We start from the raw sequence: 27968 nt of genomic DNA, 5'->3' as shown, positions 1-27968 counted from the left end.
AAACACACCCAAATTAACACACTGTCCCACTGCTATCACATGTCAGTGAGTTTCACTTCTCACTGAGACAATACAGGAAGTAAAAGCTGCACAAAAGCACCAGAGCACAGAGACAGCGACAAAGGGTGAAGCTCTGGAGCACCCTTTCTCCTTGATCATTTCAGGTACTTATATCACCAAACAGATGTGTTGTAAATAATGTGTGATTTTTAGTATTCTTGTCTCAAACTAAAAATATATCAGTTTCTTTGACTTCGCTTAACTCTACTATACTAAAATCTTCAGTAGTGTGACTGTTACCACAGGAGGTTCAGCAAAATGCTTCCCTCTGTGGCAGTAATGCTAGTGCTGCTGTCATGCACACATGGCGAGAACCCTGCAATACAAGTTATCCTGACCAACAAGGGGCTGCAACACGGTAAGGAAAAATTAGATGTGATACCTGTTAGGTTGCTTGCAAGTAAGTCCTTTAAAAAAAAATAAAAATAAAAAAAATAAATATATATATATATATATATATATATATATATATATATATATATATATATATATATATATATATATATATATATATATATATATATATAATTTATTTATTTTTTCATTTTTTATTGTTTATTAGTTACATAAATCAAAAGCACAAGATGCATTTATTTTACACAGATTTCAATAAAACTATGAATGTGCTGTTTGTCCCAGGGATGCATGCAGTTACAGGACTGATTCAGGAGCAGTTGAAGAATATAACCTTTCCTGACATCAGCGGTAGAGTGAACATCTTAATTGGCCATGTAGGCTACACACTAACAGGGTAGGCTTATGTTTTATACTCATAAATACAAAAGTGCTTCTGTGGATCCAATTATATCTTTGGTAAACATATTGATCATATAGCTGTAAAATGTAGTCTTTTTAGTCACCAGTTGTATCAATTTGCTAGTATTAACCTAGTTACTGTGGTAAACTCACATTACTACTTCCTTTTTTTTCCTTTCTCAATGCGATGTAGCATGACCATAACAAAATGTGACCTTCCAGAGCCTACTGTAAAGTTTTTTCAAGAACACACAGGATTCAGAGCTTCAATTGAAGGTCTCAACGTTGCATTAACCGGCAATTGGTTGACACAGTTTGGCGTAATGTGAGTATTACCAAATCTCAAGTCTACAATTACAGTACCTTGCTTTTTAAACCCGTAATCTCAAAGCAGTTTCATTGGGATTTCTTAAAATTGTTCCAATTTTGAAAAGATAAATCTCCAGAATATTTAAGAAAACTTTATCATACCTTTAATTGTTTAAAAAAAAATTAAGATTGATTATGGTTTCATGACAGATGTGTTCATCAAGACCTAAAGAGGAAGCTAAAAATAATCATATGGGATAAGTTTGAAAATAAATGGATCATTTTTTTACACATTGAACTGAACCAAAGCCAAACATTCATTTTTTTATTTAGTTATGTAATACAGATAGATTAAAGTATGATAACAGAGAGATAGTGATAATTGCTGTAATGAATTAAAGATATTGTTGTTTAACCAGGAAACACAATCTTAAAACCATAATCAAGACAATCAAAGAATTTGTTCTGCACACTCACACTCATAAATGAGGAGCTCCCTGTTCTTCACTCCTTCACTTTTATGCTTGAAAAGGGATCCAATATTTAACATGTATTATTTGCTCGCTAATGCTAGCAGGCTGTTGTTACAGTGAAGAGGAATAACCTGTTAAATGACTGAAAACATCAAAGAGAGGAAGTAAAAAGAGGAACAAAGGGAAGTGCTAAAGCTCTAACAATATAGGTCTACAATCCTACCTGTTTTACAGTAACTTTATATCAACACATCACCAGTGTTTCTGTGGTTCAACACCTTTGTGTCTTCTTCTTTGTATCTTCAGACATGATGGCGGATCATTTGATATGGCTATATTTAACTTCGCTTTGACCTCTGCAGTGGGGTTGGGGAGAGATGCTCGGGGGCATCTGTCCGTCACCAGTGTCAGCTGCAGTGCTGAGATTGGAGATTTGGATGCCAAATTCTACGGTGGTGCCAGGTATGTTAAAAAAAAAAAAGTAGAAAAGGAGATTTAGATTGGCCATGTCATAAGCTTTGAAATTTCATGTGTCAATAGCTGGATCATTCAGCCATTTGTGGACCATTTTAAGGGGCATATCATTGGCAAAATAAAAAGCAGAGTGAGTGTCTCTAAACATATTAACCATGTGTTAAAATACAGTTTTTCTGTCGTGTTAACCGACATTTATAGTGATAAAACAAAATAGTCATTTCAGTGGTGAAAGACATTGTCTTATTTCTTCTCAGGTCTGCCCGCTTCTTGAAGAATACATTGTTATGCTGGAGCACCATCTACAGGTCATGAATGGTACTGCATATCACCAAAAAAAAAAAAAAAAAAAAAGATCTTATGGAGATTTTGCAAACTGGAAAGACTTTAGTCCAAAGATATTTATTACCCTGCCTGCTACATTTTTTGTTTGTTTAAATTCATTCGTCTGATTAAAGGGCTATTTGTGCTGTTTAGTTTCCTTCGAAGTGGATCAAGTTCTTGCTCTTGACCTTCCTCTTTCTGGGTCACCGATAGTCAGTGCTACAAGTATGAATCTGGGGCTTAAGGTAAGGACACATAAAACAATGAAAATTTATAGTAATGAGCTATACCAATATTTCTATGTAGTATAGGTGTTCATAACATCATAACATATGTAAACTTTGCAACTTGTATCACCACACATAATAATTTCCAACTCTTTATTTAAAGGGGGAGTTCTACAATATAAAAACTCATGAAGATCCACCCTTTGTGGCCCAACCTTTTATCATGCCTGAGTATCCAGATTACATGCTGTCAGTAGGCCTGTCTGAGTTCACCCTGAACTCTGCTTTGTATGGGTACTTCTCAGCAGGAAAGTTTCAGATCCTTATCAATGACAGCATGGTAAGTATGGATAAAGCAAACCATAAACGGGTGACCAGAAGTAATTCTATGTATTTATTTACTACTCTTTTTTCAATATCAATACCTTTATTCAATAAACAACATTTGTCATATTTCAGATTCCTCCTGAGTCTCCTGTACACCTCAACACTAGTTCAATGGGAATCTTTGTTCCTCAGGTAAGGTCTTTGCTCAGTTTTTTTTTTTTTATTTGTTATTTAGTTAGTTTATTTGTTCATTATTATAAAATAATATTTAAAAAAGGGCAACTAAGCACAAAAAACCTACCTAAAGCATAAAGCATAGTTATTCTGCCATTTCAATTATTAAGTAAGACACAAAAGGTTTCCTGATTTTAAAAAAATGTTTCTTGTCCCACTTCAAGAGAGGTTTTTCATTAGTATCACCTTGTATACCACTGTGTTATTGTTGGAGGTTTGTATTTAATCCACTGCAACATACCCAATTTAAATACAAAAAACAGTTTCATTAACAAAATGTGCAATTCAAGTCTAATTGCGATGTCATGTAAAATATAAAGTTATATGTAGCTTATAGTTAATATTTTCACAATAACCAGCAATCATTGAGCATTGCCATTTAAAATGAAAATATGGGAATCTACCTCCTTTTGACATTTTTACCCAGCTCATATACGGCATGTTCACACTTTTGCAAGTATACATGCAGGCACATGAGCTAAGTAATCATGAAAACTCATTTTTCTCCCTCTGCTACAATGAGAGTCACAATCCAGCATGTTTGCGATGTAGTACTGCATCAACACACCTGAATCAGATTAAATGGATCTCACAGCCTATCACGTTCTGCACAATAACTCATACATTTCAGTCGGGTGCAAATTAATTCAAGCAAATAAAAAATGTACTTTTGGAGTCATTTCAAATCAGTTGTGAATCAACATTCAAACAGATATTCTTCAGATAAAATCTATTTATTATAAAAAAAAATAAATAAATAATGCATATTGTCAAAATGTTATTGTTTTGAAATTCAAATCAAAGGTTTTTACAGAACCGATTTGGGACATCTGTTCTGGCTGACTCATAATAATCTTGTCAACCACTAGAAGTAAATTATGCATGCTTTTAATAGAGCGTAGTGAAAACATAAAAGAGAGTCAATGTACTGACTTCTATGTAGGAAGGAATAAAGCTGGAATAGTTGATGTAAGGACTGATGTTGACAAAAAAAATATATATAACATATTAATTACATATACCTAATCTGTGCATACTCTTGAGCTTAAACCTAGAAACTAAAAATACAATTGAAACACAGAGTATCTGTTGATTTGAAAAACAAATCTTTACAAATCTTTAAACATAAACATAATAATAATGAGAATAATTAAGTACAAAAATTAAGATACAAAGATATTTAACAGAATGCATAAAAGAGCAAGTAATCAGAAACAGCGATATGCTGATGTTGAGACACTATTTTCAGCTACGTTCACATCACATTTCCACTTAGCATAATTTGAGATCATTTTCTATAAAAAAAAATTCACATTCTCTAAAAGATTTATATATTATTTAAATCATTCTTCTTTCTGATCCTCCTTACGCTAAAAAACATTGCATATTTGAGGATAAAAGGTTTACATTGAACTGTTTCTTCCCTTAGCTTCCCAAGCAGTTTCCAGATCTGTTGATGGATCTGCAGGTTTACGTCACAAAAGCGCCAAAGTTTTCCCTTCAACCTGGAGTTGTTCAACTGGGTGTTCAAACTACTGTCAAAGCTTTCGCCATTGAGCCAAATGGCACCCATATTCCACTGTTCACAATCAATGTTGTGAGTACCTCAGCTGTGTTGATTGTTAGTAAAGCCTAATATTACCTTCATATATCTGTACTTTCAATCACTCTTACTGTTTTACTCAATGTAACGGAAATATAATAGCTGTGTCTTCGGATTCAGATTGCATCCACATGAATTGAAAAGGGCATTCTCCTTTTTTTTTTTTCATATTTAGCATACTGAACAGTCAATATATTAAGTTGACAACCATCACTACAAAAACCATTTACTACCCAAAAAAAAAAAAAAGAAAAAGAAAAATAAGCTGATCTACTGTAAATCTAATTAAAATTTTTCTTTCAGAACTCAATGTTTAGTGGTAAAGTGTGGATTGCTGGTGAAAGACTGAGAGGTTCTGTAATGCTGGATAAGTAAGTAGGCCAGTACACTGAAATAATGCACTAATAAGGATTTTCATCTAAAAAACGCAGTTCAACTGACTGATACTGTTCTCTTTCAGTGTTACGCTGACCTTGGTTTCCAGTGAAGTGGGCACTGTTAAGGTAAATGGAACAAAACAATAAGAAAAAGTATTTTATATTTTATAATGGTAACAGTACTTGTATTTTTGCAGATTGCTGCTTTGAAAAATGCAGTGAGGGTAGGCATAAAGGCAGTGGTCTTACCAAAAGTGAATGGTGAGTTTCAACTACATCACTGAGAACACAATTCTTATTAGTGACTGATTACTTGTTCATTTATTAACCAGCACTCTCTATCATCTTTCTCTGGAAAAGTAATGTTGAATTTAAAGCATGCACCAAGTGCCAGTCCTTATAATTATGTAAACCCATTTTATTATGTACTTTACATCAATTTTGACCTAAATTATTTCTGTTGCAGAAAAACTGGGAGAGGGTATTATTTTACCCAGACTAAGAAAGGCACAGCTGATTAATTCAGTTCTCAAGATGGAGAAGGTCAGTCGTGATAAAAATAAATAAATAAATAGCAATGAACATAATTTCAGTTGGGAGTAAAACTGTATTTGGGCTGATCACTGTTTCATTTCCAAACAGAGATTCATAGCCATTTCTTCGGATGCACAGATTCTACAAACAGAAGATGACTGACTGATAAACACCAAACATGAATGAGCTTTATCTCAGTTCAGTCTTACATTTTGGACTGCTGATAAACTTTGTCTGAATCTCATTCCACTTGGTTGCAGTACTAATATACACAATAAAAAAAAAAAATCTAGTCAGTCTGGATTAAAAATGACCTTGCTAATAAACATTTTAAACACAAAACAATTTGTGTACAATCAGGTCACAAATAATGATGCTGCAAATGCTTACTATGAGAATGTTGTTCATTTCTGCTTAATAAAATATTTCTGCAGTGCTTTCATATTTTTATCAATTTGTGACAATAAAATGTTACTGTTCCAAAGCATCTCTTTTTTCACCACTGACAGAGCAAAAACACATCATGTTAAAAAAGTTAGCGTAATTATGATGATAGTTTAAATTATTGTAATAACTGTTCTAATTAGCAGGGCTGCACGGTGGCGCAGTGGTTAGCACTGTGGCCTCACAGCAAGAAGGTCACTGGTTCGATCCTTGGCTGGTTTGGTCAGTGGCCTTTCTGTGTGGAGTTTGCATGTTCTCCCCGTGTATGCGTGGGTTCTCTCCGGGTACCAGTTTCCTCCCACCATCCAAAGACATGCTAGGTTAATTGGTCACTCTAAATTGCCCCTAGGAGTGAGTGAGTGTGAGCATGAAAGCTTAAAAGGCCCCCCCCCGTAGAAAAACATCACTTTCTCATGAAAGCAGACAGTGAGCGGGATAACTGGCTGACTGGACCAGAGTAGACTTCAAACAGAATTATCCCAATCAGGATGTGGAGTCAGAAATTTCTTTCCCTCCCCCCCCAAAGGTAAATTGAAATGGTAGCAGGAACTATTAAAAGACAAACCGGCTGTAGCTGCTGAAATTGAGTGAGAAGCATTGTGGAAGATGTGATGGTACTGAGCTCATAAGACAAAACCCCACCGATTCATACCCTGTTCAACGTAAACATCTACATTACTAATATTTATGCAACAAGTGCTAGAAAGTTAGAACTCATCTTCACTCAGATGTAGTTTGACAGATCTAGAAAAAGGGCAACTATGTAGCACCTGAGTATCCTCAATGGCTTTCATAAAAAGAAGAAAAACCCAACTTTCACTTGTAAAACACCAGAAGTTAATAGCTTATCAGTAAGTTTAACAGCCTTCGTCAGTATTCGCCATTACAGATCATTTAATCTCCGCCTACTTTGAGAGACAGGAAAATTGGGTCTATTTAAGTTTTGCTCAAAATCACAAATTAAACTTAAGCACTTGAGACTAGTTAGTTATTTGAATGTTTACATGCCATGATGGCACAGTCAGTGACCCTGCACACCTTCAGTGCTCCTCCCACAGCATTGGTGAACGTTCACAACCCATTAAATACTGGTGAATGCCAACAAATTGCTCAGTTAACAAGCACTTTACATGTCTGTATCCTACAAAGGCTTTCTGCCACGTTTAACATGCTGAAAATAAAGTTTAACATTCAAGTATGACCATTCTTCAACTGTAACACTTTACTATACAGCAAATCACTGTAAGAGGAAGCATTGGAAATCAAGTTGCTTTTTAAAATCAAAAACTTCACCAGAAAGGCTAAGAGAATACAATGACTCAAGACCAACTCACTATGCTGACAGATGTAGCAGAAAAACCAGCATCTGCATCAAAACACCCTCCTCTACTTAGTTTTAATGCTGATCTTCCCCATCGTACAAAGCTTTAATACTTGACATATTTTCAGTTACGCTGGGAACCCATCTGAACTGGAAGCTTTCACTTTGAAGATATTTTGGTCAGCTGTGCTGTACGAGGCAAGTTCAGAGAATTTAAGGACGTACTTCAGTGACATCATTTCAGCTGCACTCAGTTTGCAGGTTTGACAAAACAATGAATAGTCAGACGGCTGAAATAGATGACACTGCTGAGATAATGTAGAGGCACAGTGTGATTTTTTTTTTTTTTTTTTAAATGAGCTTTCACATCACAAGACAAAGTCCTATGAGCTTCAAGTAAAGTCCGTTTCAACCCGGTTTGGTTTTTTCAACGATTATCAACTGCCATCCGCTCAACAGTCCCAGTCACTGCCCACAGAGACCAGTGGAAACTTGTCAGTGCAGACTGCTGAGGAAGGACAAACCTTGTTCTTTTGACAAACACGAACATACGTATGGGGGCTCTGGTTTGAAGACCACATTGGAAAATAGGGTGAGAAGTCTCCTGTAAGGGGAAATTGTCTGAGAAGTCCATTGTTTCATGATGGTGGAGCAAACGGGAGGTCAGGATCATTTGTCCGCAACTGCAGCTGCCATAGGAGCACGGATCGAGCCACGAGCAGTTGCTGCCAGTTCCTCAATCTCTGTGTTTAATCTTCTGATGACCCACTCCATCGCTTCCCGGCCCTGACACAAACACAGACAGAAAGGTGTTGCAAACATGAGATACAGGTGCTACGTATCATCTCATTGTGTTTTTCAAATCAGCCTCACCTTATTTGCATTTACAGATATGGTCTTGGCCATGAGACCCTCAAGGTAGCTGCTCAGACTGACACCTTTCACACTGATCAGAGCCTCTTGTGTCAGCACTGTCCTGGATACACAAATTGTAAAAAAAATAAAATACAGGTTTCAAAAGATTTTTGTGACCATGAAAAAAGAAAAATTACAACTGTTGTAATAAAAAATTACATCTGCAAGCACTTACTTTTCTGGGTCTTGTGGATGTGGCTTGTATGTCAGCTTTTCATCAACAGATACCAGGTTGGTGAAAGAGATCTGGGGTGACAAAACATTCAAATGAAGCTTTTGTTTTTTTTCCAAATCATACCCAGCATTCACAATGCCAGAGACTTCATCCAAGAGTGGCTACAGCAACAATAGTCAGGGCAGCACTTGACAGTCTGAAATGATTTCCATTTGGCTTTTGACAACTTTAGTGACTTGGAAATGCAGGCAAAGTAAAGACAAAATGAAAACCTAATGAAACACTGGGTCATTAAAGTAAAAGCGATTATATCCATTATATCTGGGGGCCCTATCGGTTCACAAAGTAAAGGGAAACGCATCAAATGAATATCAAATCATATTCCACAGTTGAAAAGGTGTAATGCAACTACATCAGAATAACAAATACCAAAGACAGGCTGTCCAAGTTGGTGCCAAAACCAAGTTATTGCATTTAAATACAGAAAGGCTTTTGCACTGTGGCAAGACCAACGACCTGAAAGTTAATCAATGTGACAACTAAATAAAAGTCAAATGCAAGAACTGAAAGGGGAAATCAACCATCTTGCAGGGTCTGGAATAAGAGGATCCGCTACGGCATTCAACAAGTTGAGCATTTACACTGCCAGTGAAATACTGTAGAAAATCACCAGGAAAATGAAAGGTGTTTAATATGGTCTTTGCCCTATATTTGTATACATGCAGTATTTGAGGCACTTAAACTGTGTGTGAATACACAGCAACACAAAAACTAAAATAGTTGCCGAGCAGAGTCAGTTTGCATCTTTAAGTTTTTATTAACTGTTCCAAACACACTGACTTGAGTTTAAGTCAGGACAACTGATCTACTAGCCCATGGGTGGCCAACTCCAGTCCTCGAGAGCCGCAGTCCTGCATGTGTTGGGAGTTTCCCTGCTGCAACACACCTGACTTGAGTAAATGGGTAATTAGCACACTTGTGCAGAGCTTGACATCAAACTCTGCAAAAGTCTGCCAATAACCCAGTGATTTGAGCGAGGTGTGTTGCAGCAGAGAAAATACTAACACGGACAGGACTGCGGCTCTCGAGGACTGGAGTTGACCACCCCTGTACTAGCCTGAGATGTAAGCAGAATGTCATGTCAGCATGCAGCTAATCAGCAGTAGTATCTACCAGTTCTACTTACATTTGTAGATTGAAGTTCAAATGTTTTCTGTTTGATGTCCACTACTGAATGCTCCTGAACGTAAGTGCATGTTCTTGTTACGCCAATAATCTGCAGAAAAAGGACACACATCAACTTGGATACACAAAATAAAACACAACATAAAGACATAAACGCAGTTATGTGAATCTTGGTTTTCATCTTGTTAAACTTACAGACTTGGCCATGGCAGGGAGACCCCATTCTGTACTCAGCAGTCTGGTGCTGTGTAATCGTCCCTCTGCATCAATGTTTCTGTCTAGAACATCCACACCAAACACACTGGGATTCATGGGGTTGGGATACTTCTGCATTGCTGCCTTGGTCACCGTCTCCCATGGATGGCTGTTAAAAGCATTACACTGCTTAAAAACAGCAAACTCTGAAAGGCTATTTAGCATTTATTAGAAAATAGTGTTATCAGTCAAATATTTTAGTACAGTTCAAAAAATGCAAAAAAAGTGTTGGTATGTCTCATTTTCTTTGTGCATCTACTTCTCTTTAAAAACCATTTCAGTAAAATGCATTACAATTATGTGATAACTTATTCAAATGTTGGTAACAACAGGAACAAAATCAACTGAGGAAGCGTGAACAACTCAGATGTTTTCATTATAATGCAAATTTGCTACTTCTGGAAGAAGAAAAAACAGTTCCAAAATTATTCAAATGGTTCTGAATTAATACATCCTATTGCTAGAATTTGAATCATGCTGTACAAATCAATGGCGCATTGAGTCCTCACAGCCACATGATGGGAGAAACTCCTCCTGCGCACTGCGCAGACTCCCTGCATCTCCACGCACGAACTAAGAAACTTCCAGAAAATGTACAAAGCATAGCCGGCCATTGTTTAGCATCCATGAATATTTGGAATTTCAATAAGGCGGAATGTAAGCCGACTAATGTTTTTTTATATGCGGAGTCTCTACTGTGACACAAAAGCACACAGGCAGTCGTGGAATGTCCTTTATTACGGTACACAATGACAAACTCGCGAGCAGATCCCGTGATTAAAACAAGTCACGCGAAAACCACACAAATATATCAGCTTCTGTCAACTTCAGCCTAATATATTGGCATAAACATTTAACAAATTACGACAACTCAGACACTAATGCGTCTGTTAGCAATAGCTAGCTTTAGTGTTAGCATTTGTGAGCTAACCTGTTTACAGAGCTATTCGCATTCAAATTACATAAATTGAAAACCAGATTTTAAAAAGGGACTGAACAGACTGTAGACATTATTTATGGTTATTCACTTAGGGTGAATAACTAACGTAAGCGAAGGCTCCAGTGAGCTACTATAATCAAAATCATATAAGTTACCTAACTTCTTTGCAACCTTCGCAGCTGAGGAAACTAGCGGCTGCGCCAGAAAAAAGACAGGAAACTAGTTATACAGCTGGAGGGGAAAACATCGACTGTTTAACACATAGTGTGGTATAATAAATCTTGTCAAGAACAAAGATACTCACTTAAAAATGTACTCTGACGCCCAGATCTTCATTTTTCAGACTTTGAATGTCAGGGATCGGGAGACAGCGACTCCTCGGCGGCGAGACCAAAGCGAAGAAGGAAGCCCCAAGGTGGAGCCAAGATACTCCCCCTGCTGGCCTGACACAACAACTGCATTTATATCCAGAACATTCCACAATTTATTTTATTTTATTTTATTTTATTTTATTTTATTTTATTTTATTCATGAAACATATTCCCGAAGCTCCGAAGAGCTTCTTGCTCCCATTGTAAAAATGAATAATTATTTATATGCTAAATCTAAATGAGCAGATTGCGTGTTCTGCGGATTTTTAGTCGTAGATCCTTTTTTTTAATCACATGTTCGTTTTATTTATTTATATATATATATATATATATATATATATATATATATATATATATATATATATATATATATATATATATATATATATATATATATATATATATAAAAACACACAGAAATACGAAAACATTCTGCAGAATTACCACCAAACTATTCATGTAGTGTGTACAAACCACAAAATCTTCAGAAAATCACTATTCTTGTTATGTACTTATTTAGTGTGTACATTTTTTCCCTGTTTTTATTTTTGTTGTCGACCCCCGCAACATAATGAAAATACATTATAGTTAGTTTTTGTGCGTATGGCTGGCACCAGTGCCATTTAGTTGGAGCACTCTGGCTGGCACGGTGTCTAGGGGCGGGATAAGTAGCCATCGTGGTTGTCATAGTGATCAGACACCGTTTCTATTGGCTTGGAAAAATCGAGTGTCACTGAAATGACGCCATTACGCACACATCCGACCTGTCCTTGAAGCTACAGCACAAGCAAGATGGTTGCTTACTGGAGACAGGCAGGCCTAAGGTAGTAAATATCAATAAATATACATTTACTGAGAGAGACATTGAAATGAATTAGCATTTATTGGTAGATTTGATAGAATGGTTAAAATAATTTGAGGGTTATAGTATAAGTTCTGTCGCCCGTTCTTGTATTAGCCATCGTTAGCTTTACATGCTTAACTTACAGGTGTCTCTGTAGCATATTACTGGACGTTGTGAAGCTATTTCTGAAAATGCATACATTGTAATTAGATCAACTCCTGTGCTTGTGTGTCTAGACTTATTGTTTATATGTTCATGAGTATATATTTATTAGTACGCAGCCTAAAAGTGTGCCCTCTACACAGCTACATCCGCTTCTCCGCTATCTGCGCTAGCGCGGTGCGGGCTGCCCTGAAGCCGCAGTTCAAATCAGAAGCAGTCAAGGTCGCAGAAGCCAGCGTTAAAGTCGTCAAGCCCAAATTGCCATGTAAGTTTTTTTTTATTTTTATTTTTTTATTAATATCCTGAAACTACTCTAACATCTTCTGGCCATAAGCACTCTCCGATGGCGGTGTGTGTGCAGGAGAACAGCCCGTGTCATTGAGGGGTGAGAGGAGAAGGGTTTTTAATTCAGCATCTCAGCTATTGTCGGGGTTTCATATCACTGTAGAGAAAGAAAAGGTCAACAAGCCTGGTTCACGGAATGCTGCATGGCAAATGAGGTTAAAATTCATTCAGTCATACAACGAAGCTGATCAGGATAGCTGCCGAGTTCTGTCTTTCCCTTCACTGTAACTCCTCTAGTTATGTCAGATGAGCTAAATGTAAAACTTTCAATTCTATTAAATTTAAAGTAAAGAGCTGCATCATGTTCAAATGTCAAAATATTTAATTAGTGTGTCTTTTAGGTGGTTAAATACTTCTTGTTCATAGCTTTAAAGTCTGACCTAATTGAGTGTAAGCTTTTATTGGAATAAAAATGCAAACATTTACAAGTTCTTATTTATATTTTAATTTTATTTTTGAGGGAAAAAAAACCCTTTTCAATAGTTATGCCTTTAGACAAAAATGTTTGTTTGTGGAAATTAGTCTTCTCAGCAGATTTTCACTTGTTCAAAAAAAAGAAAAAAACTTTTATGGAATACTGAGTAAAAATCAATATTTAGATTTTCATTTAGAAAAAAAAATTCAACCTCTAGTTTTGTGACATGGGGAATCTAATTTTGCAGAATTACATTTAATTGCTATTTTCTGTGAACTGGGGGTCTTTTGCTTGCAGAATACAGACCACAGAATTAATTGCAGCTACATACTTTTGCTCTTTATTTATGACTTCGTACATGACCCTTTTTTAATGCCCTCTAAAAACCTTGGTGGCATCACTTTTAAGTTATTTCTACCCATGAACCTTAAACGATGATTTGCAAATCAGTTCTAGAGTTGCCTGTTCAACTAAAGGGTAACATTATTTATAAAACACATTTATAACAACAAGACCATCCGAATTGCAATACACAGTAAAGAGAAATGCCAAAATGGTCTTAAAAGAGACTAAATACAGATAACATGCAAGCTGAGACTGAAAAGCGTGTACAGGGAACAACTCAAAATGGTAGCATGTATTTAAAACAGATGGTGGATGTTGCTACTGACTTTTTTTACAGTGATGTGTTCATTAGAACTACGTGAATTTTGATGTGTCTACGGTATTAACAAAAGATTGGAAAGTAACATACAGTACAAGTTTGTTACTGTTTCCTCCACTGAAAGGACAATTGTATCTGCACATAATTTTCTAAAAAATGTTTGAATAGAACATTTATTTTATGACTTCAGAATGTACCGTAATAGTGCCACCTCTCAACAAAATAAAATGGTATGTGCTGGTACCAGGATAATTTTTTACAAGATATTGTCAGTAATCTTTTTATTTGTCTTGCTGTCCGTGTTTTGTTTGTTTTTAGGATGTAAAACTGTGAGGCAGATGTTTTTCCCTGGGTTGATGTCCTGTCACCATCTTGTCATCCACAACCACGGAAAAGGAAAAGAAAGTTGGACAACATCACGAATGAGGGCCTGGATTTAACTGCTTTTTAATTTCCATTTTCATTTGTAATTAAAATTGTATTAAAGATTAATAATGGAAATGCACTGTTTCCTTCTATTTCTGTTGGGGAATATAGTAAATTCCTGTGAAATAAAACACCAAAACATTTTTGTCTAACAAGTCCGTTTTTTTTATTTTAAGTAAATAATGAAGACGTGTACATGGTAATATATAGACACATGGTATTTATAGAAGCATCTGCTTTGATCCATTCCACGTGAATCTGAAATTTGATGGTATGTCTGCTTAGCACCAGTAAAAACTTCAAAAATGTATTAGAAAAGCATGCATTGCCTGGTGGGCCATTCACAGCAAGGGACTGTTATTAATTTTAAAGCAGTTTACGCTACTTATTTTATGGTACAGTATCGGAAGACTGGTTAATGTGCCCTAATCATCTTTCTTCTCTCTGGTCATCTTAATCATGGTCTCTGGTGATCGGTAGAGGAAGATGAGTTTCTCAACTAGTGTCTCTTCCAGTTCCATCTCCCCGGTCTCCCGCACCACAAAAATGTCTGTGCACAGCTTCAGGACTCTGTCCACACACGGTAGCTCCTCAAACATGATGGACCGTGATATGCCATTGAAGAATTCCCTGACAAACTTTCCGATGACGAGCACCACTGACATGTACAGACCAACAATGCTGCAATGAAAGAACAGTAAACCACATCAAATCAGTCCCAAGTTAAGAGGGACATAACAGTTTCCTGCAGTATGACATTGAAAGTTTCAACTTGCCAGCAATAAAACACACATGCCCACATAAAATCCACATTCATGACAAAAGTATGTTTCTTTACTTCTTTACTTACCCATGTCCTGCCAAAAAACCCAAACTGGAAGGGCTGACTTTATCATTGAACACCAAAATCTCTATTCTGTGACACTTGTATTCAGAGGAGGTGACAACTGGAGAGCACTCCTCTACCACCCACCACTGATCTGCATCATCAGTCCCTGTGGCCTGCTGCAGTTTAACGGATATGGGTCTGAAGAAAGCCAGTGCCTGAAGGTCTGGACGCTCGGACAAGTCTGAGGGATTATATGTTGAGAGTAAACTATAGTCCATGTTTAAGTAGCAGCAATAAAAGAATCATTTTGGAAATCAAGAATTTTAAACTTATCTGAAACGCTAATAAAAGACATTTAAAAAAAACTGCACCGGTTGCAAATTAGTTATAAGGCAACAGATTTTTACTGCAGAAGCTACTTTATCCCATGTACTACCCTAAAAAAGGGCAGGATATCTATGCTTCCCAACATTAATGATGCCATGCACGTCGTGCATCATATTGGGTCCCGTTACAATTATTGATGCTAAATCCATGGGAGCATTATATGTCCCCTTTCTTTTTGCATGCTTTGGAAGACAGCAACTACCAAAACATCCCATTTTAATAACAGAATCCAATAACAGATCCTGTGTGGCTTGCATTACATAAGTTTCCACAGACAGAAGCATGACTGTATATTACTTATGAAATAATCTTTTTAAACGTACATTATACACAGCATCCTATCATTTTTGGAAACAGGCTTTCAAATAGCTGTTTTATGTATAAAAATCATATTAAGATTGTAAAAGTAAACCTGGAAATTACTAACCTACTGCCATCCTGGTTGCCATTTTGGATTCTTGTCCTTTGGGACCCCTGATGTACTTTGGCAGCAAAGAATTAATGATCCTGCAGAAGAGAATATCAAAACATTATCATCACTGTACACCAACGTTCATGATGCTGAACATATAAACCTTGTAAGTTGAACAATCAAGTCAAGTTTCTTTATTGTCAGTTTGCCATATATCAGTACATGCAGAGAATTGAAATGGCTGTTCTTAAAGGCGATGTAACACAATAACAGTTTAGAGTATAAATCTGTGAAAAATACAGATATAAAGAACAAATTAAGTAGTAAAATAAGATCAAGTCACGTTATAAAATTTAGTTGATAAATAGGACAAGTACAAACAAAAACCAGGAGATGATGGCATAAAGTGATTGTTATGATGCAACAAAACAGACATGGTTATAGTGCAAGTGAGAAAGGCCGTGTTGTAAAGTGACTGATAAAAGTGACTGGAACAACCTAAGTACAAAAATACTAATAAGCTATTATGTAACTAACCCCAAAATGATTATGAGCAGTGTATAGGTCATTACAATCAGCCTGCATCATTACAAAAATATTAATAATGAAAGAAGCCACATCACATGTTCAGTGATGTGCATGGTTCACACATGTGCAGGTTCACAAAGTCACACCACATATCCAGTCAACATTTGAGAAACAAATTCATCAACAACCACAGCTTCTCCAAACACAGGGAGGATTTGCAGATTTGCTTACATCTATGTATGAATTCTTCTCATCCATGGCCTTTTTCTGTTTCTCATGTTTTAATAGTTTTCTGAATTTAAAGTAAGACAGTATACTGTCTGAACAAGACAACAGTAAAAGCAGTAACTGAGACTCACACAGGTTTGCTGTTGCTGCCTTTCAGCATATGGACGATCCCATCCCTCAAGGCGTCGTCTTTAAACTTCACTGTGTGTTCTCCTATTGCCTCCACATTCATTGAAATGGATGCATTCCTGAGGAGCAGAGCACATCAGCTGTCTCAGAGTTTGTTCACTTCTATTTATTAGTACAGAATAAAAAAAAACAACCTCTGAACAGATTTAGTAATGACAATAATGTACACAAACTACACATTTCTGTGTTATCAGTATAGCAAGGTTGACATAATTTTGGGCTCCAGTTGTATTACCAGTACAAGAAAAAACATGCACATAAAATATAGCAAGGCAAATTTATCAATTTGTCTTCATATTAATTTACATGTGACCCATCTAGTGTTTACATCAGTTCTCAGCAGACGTAGTTCTGCCAGAGTGTGTTTTAGTAAGCAGCCTGCCTTTTGGCAGGTTTGACACAGAAATTGTACATCGCTGAAAAACTTTGGGCTTCATTCACCAACTAATCTGATGAACAAATGTGATCCTAAACCCTATTTATGAAAATTATTTATGAAACTATTTATGAAAATTGTGGCATTCATTAAAATTGAATTTTTTCTTAGCTATTCCCACACGTTTCAGTGAAGACATGTTAGACCAAAATCAGCTTTTGTGTTGTTTTCTGCTGTTCACTTCATTCAAATTTAAACTTAATTATTTGGTGAGATTTCCAAAATATTTTTGGGGTTAATAATAGAGCTTTTTGTTATTAAGCAAAACATTGCAGGTCTGTTTCGGTCATTTTTCTTTCTTTTACAAAATTAAGGCTTTTTAACTAATTCATTTAAGTGCAAGTAGGCATAAGGGCAGGATTTTATTCTGTTGCTGGTCTTTCAAATACCATTACCAATAAACATACACTCTCTTCATTCCTTCAACTGCAAGAGAAATCACAGTGTGTCACCTGTGACTCCTAGATCCACCTGCTAAATGCGGTATTTAATGATCAAATCTACTAGAATGGTGCCTTTTTCATTGTACTGATCAGTACAAGTGGTTGTATCCACTAATGGGTCTAGTAGTGGTCAAAACACACCGCAGGCCATGAGGGCAGGCACAGGTCGGCCTATTTTTATGCCGGAGACATTCACAGCAGTTGGGCGCGCATGGTCTGACTGGGTGGAGCAATTTGAGCTGGCTGCGGAGGTTAATGAATGGGATGCAGGACTTAAACTGAAGTTTATGTCACTGATGTTGTCAGGGCGTGCCAGAGAGATGTACAGTGGGCTGCCAGCAGAAGCAAAACGTAATTATGAGCGGTTGAAATTGGCGCTGACTCGTTGTTTTGAACCTTCAGACTGTGATGACTGGAGTAGAGCTAGTTTCACAGCTAGACGACGGCAGCCCAGTGAAAGTGCTAGGGAATTTGGGAATGCTTTGAGGCGGCTGGTGGCACGAGCATATCCCTCTGCAGACGAGATAACTCGGGACATGTTGGCAAGAGATCAGTTTATTTTGTATGTTGCCACAGGAGATTTTCGGATAAATTTGAGGGCAGCAAAACCTAAAACCCTGGAAGAAGCTATTAATTTGTCTTCTGAAATGGAGCTGTTAAGGAATTTGGAGCAAACTCATGTTATCCCAGAGTCCAAAGTCATGGGGGTGTCAGTAGTTAAATCCAGCAGTGATGAGCAGATGGGGGTGTTGTTGGGGATGGTGGAGGAGTTAAGACAGGAGGTTCAGAGTTTGCAGTCTGCTGTCAAAAGCCTGCAATTAGCCCAGGCCCCAGCAGGTCCCGCAGAGCCTAGTAAGGGCTCAGTGAGAGCACCAATCATTGGTTCCAAGAACTACAGATCCCAAGGTACGGCTGGGGGTTGTTGGGAATGTGGTTGTACGAGACATCTGAGGCGAGATTGCCCTTATTTGTCGGGAAACTAGAGGGGGCAGGTACGGCAGGCCAACTGCCTGCCCCCAATTCTACTAGGACATCGGTGGCCTCGGCTGTTAGATATGGTGGTGCAGGGTACATCAAGGGGAAAGTGGGGGGAGTTGAAACCCTGCTGTTGGTAGATAGTGGAGCAACTCTCTCGGTCATCCCAAAGAGTTTGTGGTTGGACATGACAAAGGGGGGGTCTGAGTTAACAGAGTATACGGGGGACGTGGCTGCTGCCAATGGTGGGGGGATGGTGATCTTGGGGAGGTGGCAGACAGTCTGTCAGCTTGATTCGCTGGCCTTGGTTGCAGACTTTTTGGTAGCTGATGTGCCCTCCCAGGAGATCCTTCTTGGTTTTGACTTTCTGTGCAAATATGGGGTGGTGTTGGATTTTGGAAAAAAAGAATGCCGAGTAATGGGCAAGTTGTTGCCTGTCTTGGTACCAGCTGACATGAATACACCCAAAATGGTGACAGTCCCCACTGATACAGTGATACCCCCCCGAAGTGAAACAGTTATCACTGTAAAAACGGATTCTGTTTTTGGACCTGGTCAAGTTGGAATGTTTGAGCCTGCAGTTTCAGTGGCGGCAAACTGTAATGTTATGGTGGCTCGAGTGGTTTGTAAAGCGGACCAGGGTTCAGTGCCGATCAGGGTGATAAATGTGACTAATGAAGCTCCGACCCTAAAAGAAGGGATGAAACTGGGTTTGTTGCATACAGATATTGAGGTTGCAAATAGGGCTGAACATTTGGGTGAAACACAGGGTCCCCATGCTTCATCTAGACAATGGTCAGTGGACATCTTGTTAACACAGTTGGGGCTCCATCAAAAAGGTTTTGAGGTACAGGAGATGGCTGCTATTCGGGACCTGCTGTTGCGTAACCTGTCAGTTTTTAGTATGGGTGATCATGACTTGGGGAGGACCCATCTTACCTTACATCAGATTGATACAGGTGAGGCTAAACCTGTCAAGTTACCCCCTCGCAGAGTCCCTCTTCATTTACAACAGGAGGTGACCGACCATCTCAAACAAATGTTGGATAATGACATTGTGCAGCCTTCTCACAGCCCCTGGGCAGCCCCAGTTGTTTTGGTTCGTAAACGAGATGGTGGTTTGCGCTTTTGCATTGATTATCGCAAGTTAAACGAAGTAACACGAAAAGATGCCTATCCTCTTCCTCGCATTGATGATGCTCTTGACTGCTTGAGTAAAGCATGTTGGTTTTCGACACTTGACTTGGCAAGTGGTTACTGGCAAGTCGAAGTAGATCCCAAAGACAAACAAAAGACTGCTTTTATAACACGGCAAGGTCTTTTTGAGTTCAATGTGCTGAGCTTTGGTTTGTGTAACAGCCCTGGTACCTTTCAGAGGTTGATGGATCTAGTGTTGGCGGACTTGCAGTGGGCGACTTGTTTGGTCTACCTAGATGACATTATTGTATTTGGTCGTACATTTCAGGAACATCTGGCTCGGTTGGATGAAGTTCTTACCAAATTGCAACAGGCCAACCTGAAGGTGAAACCTGCTAAATGTAACTTATTTTCTTCCCAAGTACAGTATTTGGGTCATATAATTTCGGCCCAGGGTGTGGAAGCAGACCCAGCAAAAGTGGAAGCAGTGAGACAATGGCCAATGCCAAAGAACCAGACTGAGGTGAAAAGCTTTGTGGGGCTTGCCTCCTACTACAGGAGATTTGTGAAAGGGTTTGTGGAAATTGCTCGCCCCCTACATCAGTTAACTGAAAAGGGGAGACGATTTAAATGGACTGATGCGTGTCAGTCAGCATTTGAAAAGCTCAAGTTAAGTTTGATGTCTGCCCCTATTCTAGCATATCCGGATCCTCATAAGACATTTATTCTGGATACAGATGCCAGTGATGCTGGTATTGGAGCTGTTTTGTCGCAGGAGGAAGCAGGGCAAGAGAGTGTCATAGCTTATGCTAGTCGTGCACTGACTAAGCAGGAGAGGAAATATGCAACAACAAAAAAAGAACTACTGAGTGTGGTCACCTTCATAAAACATTTTAAACATTATTTGCTTGGCAAAGAGTTTGTGTTGAGGACAGATCATAGCTCTCTGAAATGGCTTCACAATTTTCAGGGTTTGGAAGGACAGCTGGCCAGATGGCTTGAGCAGCTGGCCAGCTTTCAGTATAAAATCGTACATCGTCCTGGTCGAGTACATTCTAATGCTGATGCGCTTTCAAGGCTTCCAGCATTTCTGCCCAAGGAGCATACTCCTGAGGGGCAGGCAGTAAAGGAATCGCCCATTGTAACCAACCCTATTTGTGCTGTGGTGTCAAGGGGAACCCCGGATCATGGTAGCGTGGAAGAATGGGATGAGCTGAGGCAGGCACAAAGAGAGGACGTAGAGCTTAAGCAAGTCATTGCCTTGATGGAGGGGGAGACTGAAGGACGGAGTGTGGAACTAACAGGAGAGCTGAAGAAGTTTGCATCAGTATGGGGGCAGTTACAGATGCAAAGTGGTAGGTTGGTCCGAATACCTCCAGCTAATTCGGATGCAGCTCAACAGGTACAGGTAGTCCTCCCGGAGTTGTTGGTCCCCAAGGTGCTAGAACAGCTACACAATTCGGTGACTGCCGGTCATTTGGGGATACAAAAGATGCAGGCTAAAGTGAAAGACCGGTTTTACTGGCCAGGATGGTTCAAAGATGTGAGACGCTAGTGTAGAGAGTGCAGAGACTGTGAGTCCCGGAAAACTGTGGGCTCGCAGCCCTGTGCCCCTCTCCAGGTAACACCAGCATCACGGCCTTTTGAGAGGGTGGCACTGGACATTATGGGGCCTTTGCCAGAAACCTTAAGACACAATAAGTATGTTTTGGTTATTGGGGATTATTTTTCCAAATGGACGGAGGCTTTCCCAATTCCCAATCAGGAAGCGCAGACTGTTGCAAAGGTCTTAGTAGAGGATTGGGTTTGTCGATTTGGAGCCCCTCGCACTGTTCATACAGACCAAGGAAGAAATTTTGAGTCCAGTCTGTTTAAGGAAATGTGCCGTTTGCTTAACATTCATAAGACCCGCACGTCACCTTACCATCCGCAATCTGATGGAATGGCTGAAAGGTTTAACCGAACCCTACTGTCTATGCTGTCATTGTTTGTAGAGGACAACCAAACCAATTGGGATGTACTCCTGCCTTTTGTAATGCTGGCTTATCGGAGTAGTGTTCATTCCAGCACTGGATTCACCCCCTTTAAAGTGGTGTTTGGACAGGAGATGGTGCTTCCGGTGGACATTATGTTGGATGTGGGAGGTAGAGAGAAGTTTCCAACAGTGATAGAGTATGTGTCACGACTGAGGGACACATTGTCCACAGTGATGGGAGCTGTGAGGAAGCACCAGGCTGCAGCATCTGGGAAACAGAAAGAAGCATTTGATATGAGGGCCCAATGCCAGTACTACTCTGAAGGGGAGTTTGTGTGGGTGCGTTCTAAGGCCCGGCGGAGGGGCATCTGTCCTAAGCTACAGAGGAGATTTAGGGGCCCCTATAAAGTGGTGGAGAGGTTGACAGATGTTGTGTATCGACTGGAGCCAGCTGAGGGGGGAGCTGAAATGACTGTGCATTACAATCGACTCAAACCATGTCTTTCCCCAATACCAGAGACGGCAAGATCAGGACCGCCAATGACACAGAGGCAGACCTGGCGACCAGACGCAAATGGCAGAGCCAGTTGGGTCCCATGGAGGGCAGCACGGTCAGCAGCAGCTTCTGGAGAGGAACTGAGAGAACCATCAGTCAGGACACCCCCACACCACCGTTCAGGCGACAACAGCGAGCTGGGAGAACGGGCACCGACGGAGGAGGGGAGGCCCAGCAGCCAACAGCTGGCAAGACCAGTAGCAGCTGGTTTGCCCGTGCCAAACCAAGTAGGAGAGGAAACAAGCAGAGGGGAGCAGCATAGACTGCAGGAACTGCGTCCGCAGCGTCAGAGGAGGCCGCCGGGGTGGCTTCAGGATTACGACATTTCTTGACTCAGGGACGAGTCAACTTTAAGGGTGGGGGGAGTGTAGTGAGCGGGAGCTGCTCTGGTGATTAGGTGATTCGGAGCAGCTCTGTTGATTAGGCGAGTGGCAGCACCTGGGGTAGAGCAAGCAGAGGTGACAAAAGGACTGAGTCAGTGTGTGTGAGGTGTTCTGGGGAGAGGAGCTTGGTGACTGCTATCGGGTGATTACCCAGCCAAGCAATCGTCTAGTGCTCAGTGGGCCTGGTGGGAGGGTGCCGATCGCAGCTGTGTAGGGCTGCCGGCGGCGAAGACAGTTAGGGGGACTGTAGGGTGAGTTCACCATCCAGGCAGGGATAGGAGGAGTCAGGGAAATATCTAGGAGCACGCTCTTCCACTCCCCAGCCAGAGGAGAGGTACTCCTGCCGTCAGTGGAGGCCTCATTGCGCTGGGCCGGCATCTGCCTGTGACAGCTAATTGGTCGGACCAGCACCAAAGCTCAGACCCCGTGGGAGGGTCTCGACCCAGGGGAAAGCTAAGTAGTCTTTTTAATTCTATAAATTGTATGAATGTGTTGTGTGAGTGTAGGAAAGTTTTAATGGTGTTGTTTGCACCCAGTATTGGACGTGTTGGAGTTATTAAATTAGGAGTTGGATGCTGCCGCGGCTTGCCCTACGGTGAGACCAGGGATGGGTGGGTCCTAAGAGTTCCCTCCATATTGGTGAGTTTGCTGTGTGGGTGTAAAAGTGGGGACCTTCGGTTGTAGTTGTAGCTGTGTTGTGGCGTGGGTGGGTTTGAGGCGTTGCCTTGTGGCTCCTCCCATTGTGGCCGTGCACTCAAGGGAGCAAGTGACTGGCTCGAATACAACTGCTATCGAACTGCTATCTATCGAATCCCATACAGGTCTGAGACTGGTTGCCTTATGAACTATACAAAATAAAGGTTGTGTTCGTATTACCTTTTTGCCTCCTTATTCATTCTGCCGGGACCTCTGCCTAAGTGCAGGAATATTACAATACCACTGACTGACTCACTTGGATCTTTCATTTCATTATATACACCAATCACCCTGCACAGCATCTTAAAATGATGCCACAGGAGGTGAAAATTTGCTGTGCAAACTGTAGAGGGTACAGTTGACTATGTAAAAAAAATATATCTGATGATGTACTTCTTTTCCCCATTTTACCCATTACAAACATGAAGATTGCACATTACACATAAGGATTTCGTTCTTCATATGCTCATGGGTGCAAACTGCAGGTTTCTGTCCAAGTTCAGTAGTAATTAATAACCCGTTTGGACATACAATTACTTTTATAGGATTTGAATCTCACTGTGTGATTATTTATAACCAAGTTATCACTTTTGAAATGAAGACAATCAGGTTTCAGTATCTATTTTTATGATCATTTTTTGTTGTGATTCATGTTGGTATTCTGTCTTTTATTCTTCCTTGTGAGTCTCACTGTTATCTGTGTCTGTTTCCACATGATCAGAAAGTCTGATCTTTTATGGGCATTTTTGAGCATTTACCCTGTAGGGCAACAGGCATGTCCTTCAACTTTTGAGAGGTTGTATTCACCAATCTAAGAGAAAAAGCATGAACTATTTTGCAGTCTATTAACACTTTCGTAAAAAAAAACTTACAACTTAAAAAAAAGTACAACTTAAGAACATATTTAAGAAGATTCGTAAGATGATATTGGTGAATGAGGCCCATCGCTTCTATCAACCTCTTTCTGCTGCCGCCGTTGCATGTTTGACCATAGGGACAGTGAATTTAATGTCAGACCCTCTTTGTCTTTGGTATATTTTTTTCCAATTATACATTTTAACCTTTCTCCAAGTCTACCTTTAAAACTTTGTCATATAAAAAAACACAAACACTGCACTAGCACACACACAATCTGACCTGAGGAGTGTCCATCGCAGAGTAATGTATATGTGAGATGAGTTGCTGAGTTCCTCTATCATGGCTGCTCGACTGGCTGGGCTGATGCTCCACAGCAGACTGGCATCACTTTTGATCTTAGCAACGACAATGTCTTCAGCTTCGTAGTTCATCAGGAACTGCATAGCGGACTGAGAATGAGAAAGAAAGAGAATGAGATTCAACTTCCACAAATATTTAAGTTAAAACATAACGATACATTAAGACTTTGACTTTATGGATGACTGAGTTACTGATTATGGATGATTTTTCTGTCAATATAAACATTTTCATATAATAAAGGCCACAAATCAATTTAAAATAAATTTGAAGGGTTTAAATGATTTATTCTGTTCATCTCGTTAGTTTACATGAAACTTGTTGCAATTATAGATGTGAATATCTCATTTAGAATGGAGATATACAATAATAAAATCATCAATCAATTTAGTTTAGTATTTTAGAAGCTTTGACTTCTTTCTTGTAAGAGATATGGATATTTTGTGATAAAACGCATACTCTTATCTTATATGTGGTGAAATAAATCCATCCATAGTATATCTGCACTTTGGTTTTATACTATGTTAACTAAGAAATCTAAGGACTAAGATGAACTGCCCCCATGGTCAACATTAGTATTATATTTAAAGCTGACTCTGATTACACAAATATGGTTGTGTTATCTGTTTCTAAATTTCAAAACTAGTAATAAATGGTTTGTCTCACGGGATGAGTGGCGTAAAGTTTGGTGAGTCTATTAAATCCAGATTCTGTGTACGCAACCAAGTTCTGCTCCTGAGCGGTCATTGTGAACAGAGGCTGTGAAAAGACAGATCACAGACAGAGATACTTTTACCCCAATCAAAGAAATTTTCATAGTAAAAACATACAATGATAACAGCCTGTATGCCACAGTTAGCAAAAGCAAAAATAGTCACTAAAGTATGATGCTGCTTCAGCAAGCAGGCTGCAGTGTGTTGAATAATAATCATTGGTGGGACACAAGAAGGATTATTATGTTAAAGACACTAAAAGTAATCATATTAATATACTCTATGACCTCATATCCTGCAATGCTGAGCTGGATAGAGACATCAACCGGCTGATTGGTCACTCCTGCTGCTGACTGAACCAGAGACATGAAGAGGAGTGGAAACCAGATGATACTGATGAGAGCGAAAATGATGAACCCTCCCATCCCATATTTTACCACCTTCTTCTTCTTCTGGCCTGGAGGGTGGGGATATTTCTGAAATAAAATTGCAAAGAAAATTTTTATTGTTTTGTTACCCAGTTAAAATCATTTGCTTATGTGGATTGAAAAAGCTAATGACAAATGTTCTTTTACAGCTTAACACATTATTTCCTTTGATGTGGGTATTCAGTCTGATCAAACTATCAAATCAGAGTTTATCCAATCAAATCTACTTGGTATTTGTTTTCAAACTAAACTATTTTTGGTGTATCCTTTCAATTTCTAATTCCAGAGCATCTTTAATATGATTATTATTGTAATTGAAGTCAGTAAGCAATAATGGTGGTGATGAGCAGTAAATGTACAGTACAAATCACTACCTACTTTTTCAGATTCCCTCGAGCATTTAAGGATGAATATGTTAGCATAGATATCTTCAACACAAATCCAACTGGAGAGAGACAGGGTGGTGTCAGTCCAAACCCAATCCATAACTGCCCTTAGCTCTGTCAGAAAGGGAACCATCCGAAAACTGCAAGACGGGAGGATGAAAATGAAGACGCATGAAAACATGAAAGTACTAAAAGCATTTTAATATCATGTATCTTCTGTTAAAGTAACTATTAAAGGCAGAAAGTGTTCTTTACCCTTGGAAAAGAAAAAGGTTCAGGTAGTTGTAGTTCTTAGTGAGGAAGTTGCCCAGGATGCGGTTTGGATAGCCACATTTGATCTGATACGCAGACAGGCCAAAGTATATGCACTTTACAAAGTACCACAACTGAGCAACTGGGTTTCTGTTGAACCTCCTGCAGCAAACACAGGAAAAAAAAAAGATATCAGTTTCCTAGAATCAGGATATCTTCAGATCTCATAACTAATAAACTTTTTAAAAATATTATATATAAATGTCTAATGTCTTTTTCTGCTTTTATTGACATATTTGAAAGATAATCCAAATATATGGTTTTTCATTTTCTTATTTCTGCTGTCCAGTAAGCTGTTGAATGGTAACTTTATGCCTTGCTATTCCAAGTTATTCTTAAAATGAAGTGGGAAAAAAAAAGATCATGACTAATTTCAATAGTTACACAAAGAATAAGCAGAATAATGCATTCACGTTATGAACTCTGACCTCTCTGTTACACCGGGGAGAATAAAGAACATCCAGAAGTGTATGCCGAACACAAGCACCACCTGGAAAACACACTTTCCCAGCAATGATTTCTTCAGATACAGGGCCCGGTCAACTATCATGGTACCAAACTGCATAAGCAGCATGACCAGAAATGCTTCTGGAACCTGGTCTTCTGATAGAGACTCTGTGATGTCCACCACTGCAGAGTATTTCTATAAAAAGTCATAAATTAGCCTCAATATGTCACTGTTATGAAATGTTAGTCTTATTGAAAATATTTTTGTTTAAAAAAATAGCAGTCATGTTTGTGTATTGTCTTGGTTTACCCCAAAAGCCCAATATCCATATATGGTAACAATGAAGTTGACAACATCAATGAGAAACATGAGGGCGTAGACATCACACACAGGACTGTATTCTGGGTGGATGATGTCGTAGAAAAACTGCCTTATAGGTAAGTAGATGTGAAGAGCTCTGTAAAAAACGAGACAACTTTGTCATACTTCTCTTCAACCTTACATTTTACAAATGAAAAACTCCACTGGACATATGAGAAAAGCAACGCACACTTCTATGATGGTGGCTTTGGCTTGCAGCATCCTCTCTCTGATCTGCTGCCTGATCCTCTGCTTCCTCGTCAGTGGAGGCGTGTTCCGTTGTCGTCTCTTTTTCTTGCTGTTCTGCTTTTTTGGCTTCACCTCTCCAATAAAAAAGAAAAATCATAACAGTAGTGACATATAGATGAAATGTTATCCATATCTGGAAATCGCTGCCATGTTCCAACTCAAACAAATAAGAAAAATAAAGAATAAAAAGAGAATTCCTACCAAAAGATCCTGCTGAGTCAGGTCTTTTTTGTCTGCAGAATATTGAGGTGGTAGAGGCCTGGAGAGGGAGGAACTTCAGCCGGCGTGAAGGTTTATCCTTGCTGCCCATTTTATCTGCCGCTGTCATCTTCTTCTTGTCAACTTTTTTCTTCAGCTTCTTGAAGAAATCTGGCATCTCGACTTCTTTATTGTCCCACAGCCCGTGGCACTGGACAGTGAGGGACATGAATCTAAACTAGCTGCAATGCAATAGTGCTAGTGGCCCATGATGAGAAATACAATGGCAAAATTGGCCTAACTGAGAAAGCGGATTTTTTGCACT

The 27968-nt window shown here is 39.1% G+C and overlaps 3 protein-coding genes across 3 annotated transcripts in view; 1 reads left to right on the top strand and 2 right to left on the bottom strand.

Moving 5' to 3' along the window:
• Positions 1-129: 129 nt before the first annotated feature.
• On the top strand, positions 130-7471 carry bpifcl (BPI fold containing family C, like). Its single transcript, XM_079239176.1, has 16 exons — positions 130-164; positions 289-418; positions 700-811; positions 1010-1141; positions 1905-2060; positions 2139-2202; positions 2330-2390; positions 2550-2641; positions 2787-2963; positions 3083-3142; positions 4614-4781; positions 5091-5158; positions 5248-5290; positions 5362-5425; positions 5631-5707; positions 5807-7471. Exons 2-16 carry the CDS (start codon positions 319-321, stop codon positions 5858-5860), a joined length of 1428 nt encoding a protein of 475 aa, XP_079095302.1. The 5' UTR covers positions 130-164; positions 289-318; the 3' UTR covers positions 5861-7471.
• A 147-nt stretch (positions 7472-7618) lies between these two features.
• Positions 7619-11359, bottom strand: LOC306754982 (PRELI domain containing protein 3B-like). Its single transcript, XM_079239177.1, has 6 exons — positions 11238-11359; positions 9934-10102; positions 9740-9829; positions 8554-8624; positions 8337-8439; positions 7619-8249 (listed from the first exon to the last, which is right to left on the bottom strand). Exons 1-6 carry the CDS (start codon positions 11267-11269, stop codon positions 8133-8135), a joined length of 582 nt encoding a protein of 193 aa, XP_079095303.1. The 5' UTR covers positions 11270-11359; the 3' UTR covers positions 7619-8132.
• A 3226-nt stretch (positions 11360-14585) lies between these two features.
• The window catches only part of LOC306754444 (piezo-type mechanosensitive ion channel component 2), a gene marked incomplete at both ends in the record, with an annotated part of 41704 nt that continues 28321 nt past the window's right edge, over positions 14586-27968 (bottom strand). The window contains 13 exons of the mRNA XM_079238463.1: positions 14586-14841; positions 15011-15230; positions 15804-15883; positions 16676-16792; positions 24472-24641; positions 25216-25308; positions 25550-25738; positions 26069-26216; positions 26332-26490; positions 26817-27031; positions 27146-27293; positions 27387-27519; positions 27647-27854. Of these exons, the coding sequence (XP_079094589.1) occupies positions 14586-14841; positions 15011-15230; positions 15804-15883; positions 16676-16792; positions 24472-24641; positions 25216-25308; positions 25550-25738; positions 26069-26216; positions 26332-26490; positions 26817-27031; positions 27146-27293; positions 27387-27519; positions 27647-27854 (2136 nt within the window). The remainder of the gene's footprint in view (positions 14842-15010; positions 15231-15803; positions 15884-16675; positions 16793-24471; positions 24642-25215; positions 25309-25549; positions 25739-26068; positions 26217-26331; positions 26491-26816; positions 27032-27145; positions 27294-27386; positions 27520-27646; positions 27855-27968) is intronic.

The sequence above is a fragment of the Telmatherina bonti genome (genome assembly GCF_933228915.1).
Source record: "Telmatherina bonti genome assembly, chromosome: 4".
Taxonomy (NCBI): Eukaryota; Metazoa; Chordata; class Actinopteri; order Atheriniformes; family Telmatherinidae; genus Telmatherina; species Telmatherina bonti.
The sequence above is the reverse complement of the archived record's forward strand: the minus strand, read 5'-3'. Positions and strand labels throughout refer to the sequence as shown.

What these genes read in the sequence shown, in the direction of transcription:
- bpifcl (XM_079239176.1), top strand. Translation starts at nt 319, where the DNA reads ATGCTTCCCTCTGTGGCAGTAATGCTAGTGCTGCTGTCATGCACACAT. An exon ending in CAACAAGGGGCTGCAACACG is followed by an intron (nt 419 to 699) that starts GTAAGGAAAAAT and finishes TGTTTGTCCCAG; the next exon opens with GGATGCATGCAGTTACAGGA. An exon ending in TTGGCAAAATAAAAAGCAGA is followed by an intron (nt 2,203 to 2,329) that starts GTGAGTGTCTCT and finishes ATTTCTTCTCAG; the next exon opens with GTCTGCCCGCTTCTTGAAGA.
- LOC306754982 (XM_079239177.1), bottom strand. Translation starts at nt 11,269, where the DNA reads ATGAAGATCTGGGCGTCAGAGTACATTTTTAA. An exon ending in GCGTCAGAGTACATTTTTAA is followed by an intron (nt 10,103 to 11,237) that starts GTGAGTATCTTT and finishes TGCTTTTAACAG; the next exon opens with CCATCCATGGGAGACGGTGA. An exon ending in TCCCTGCCATGGCCAAGTCT is followed by an intron (nt 9,830 to 9,933) that starts GTAAGTTTAACA and finishes CTTTTTCTGCAG; the next exon opens with ATTATTGGCGTAACAAGAAC.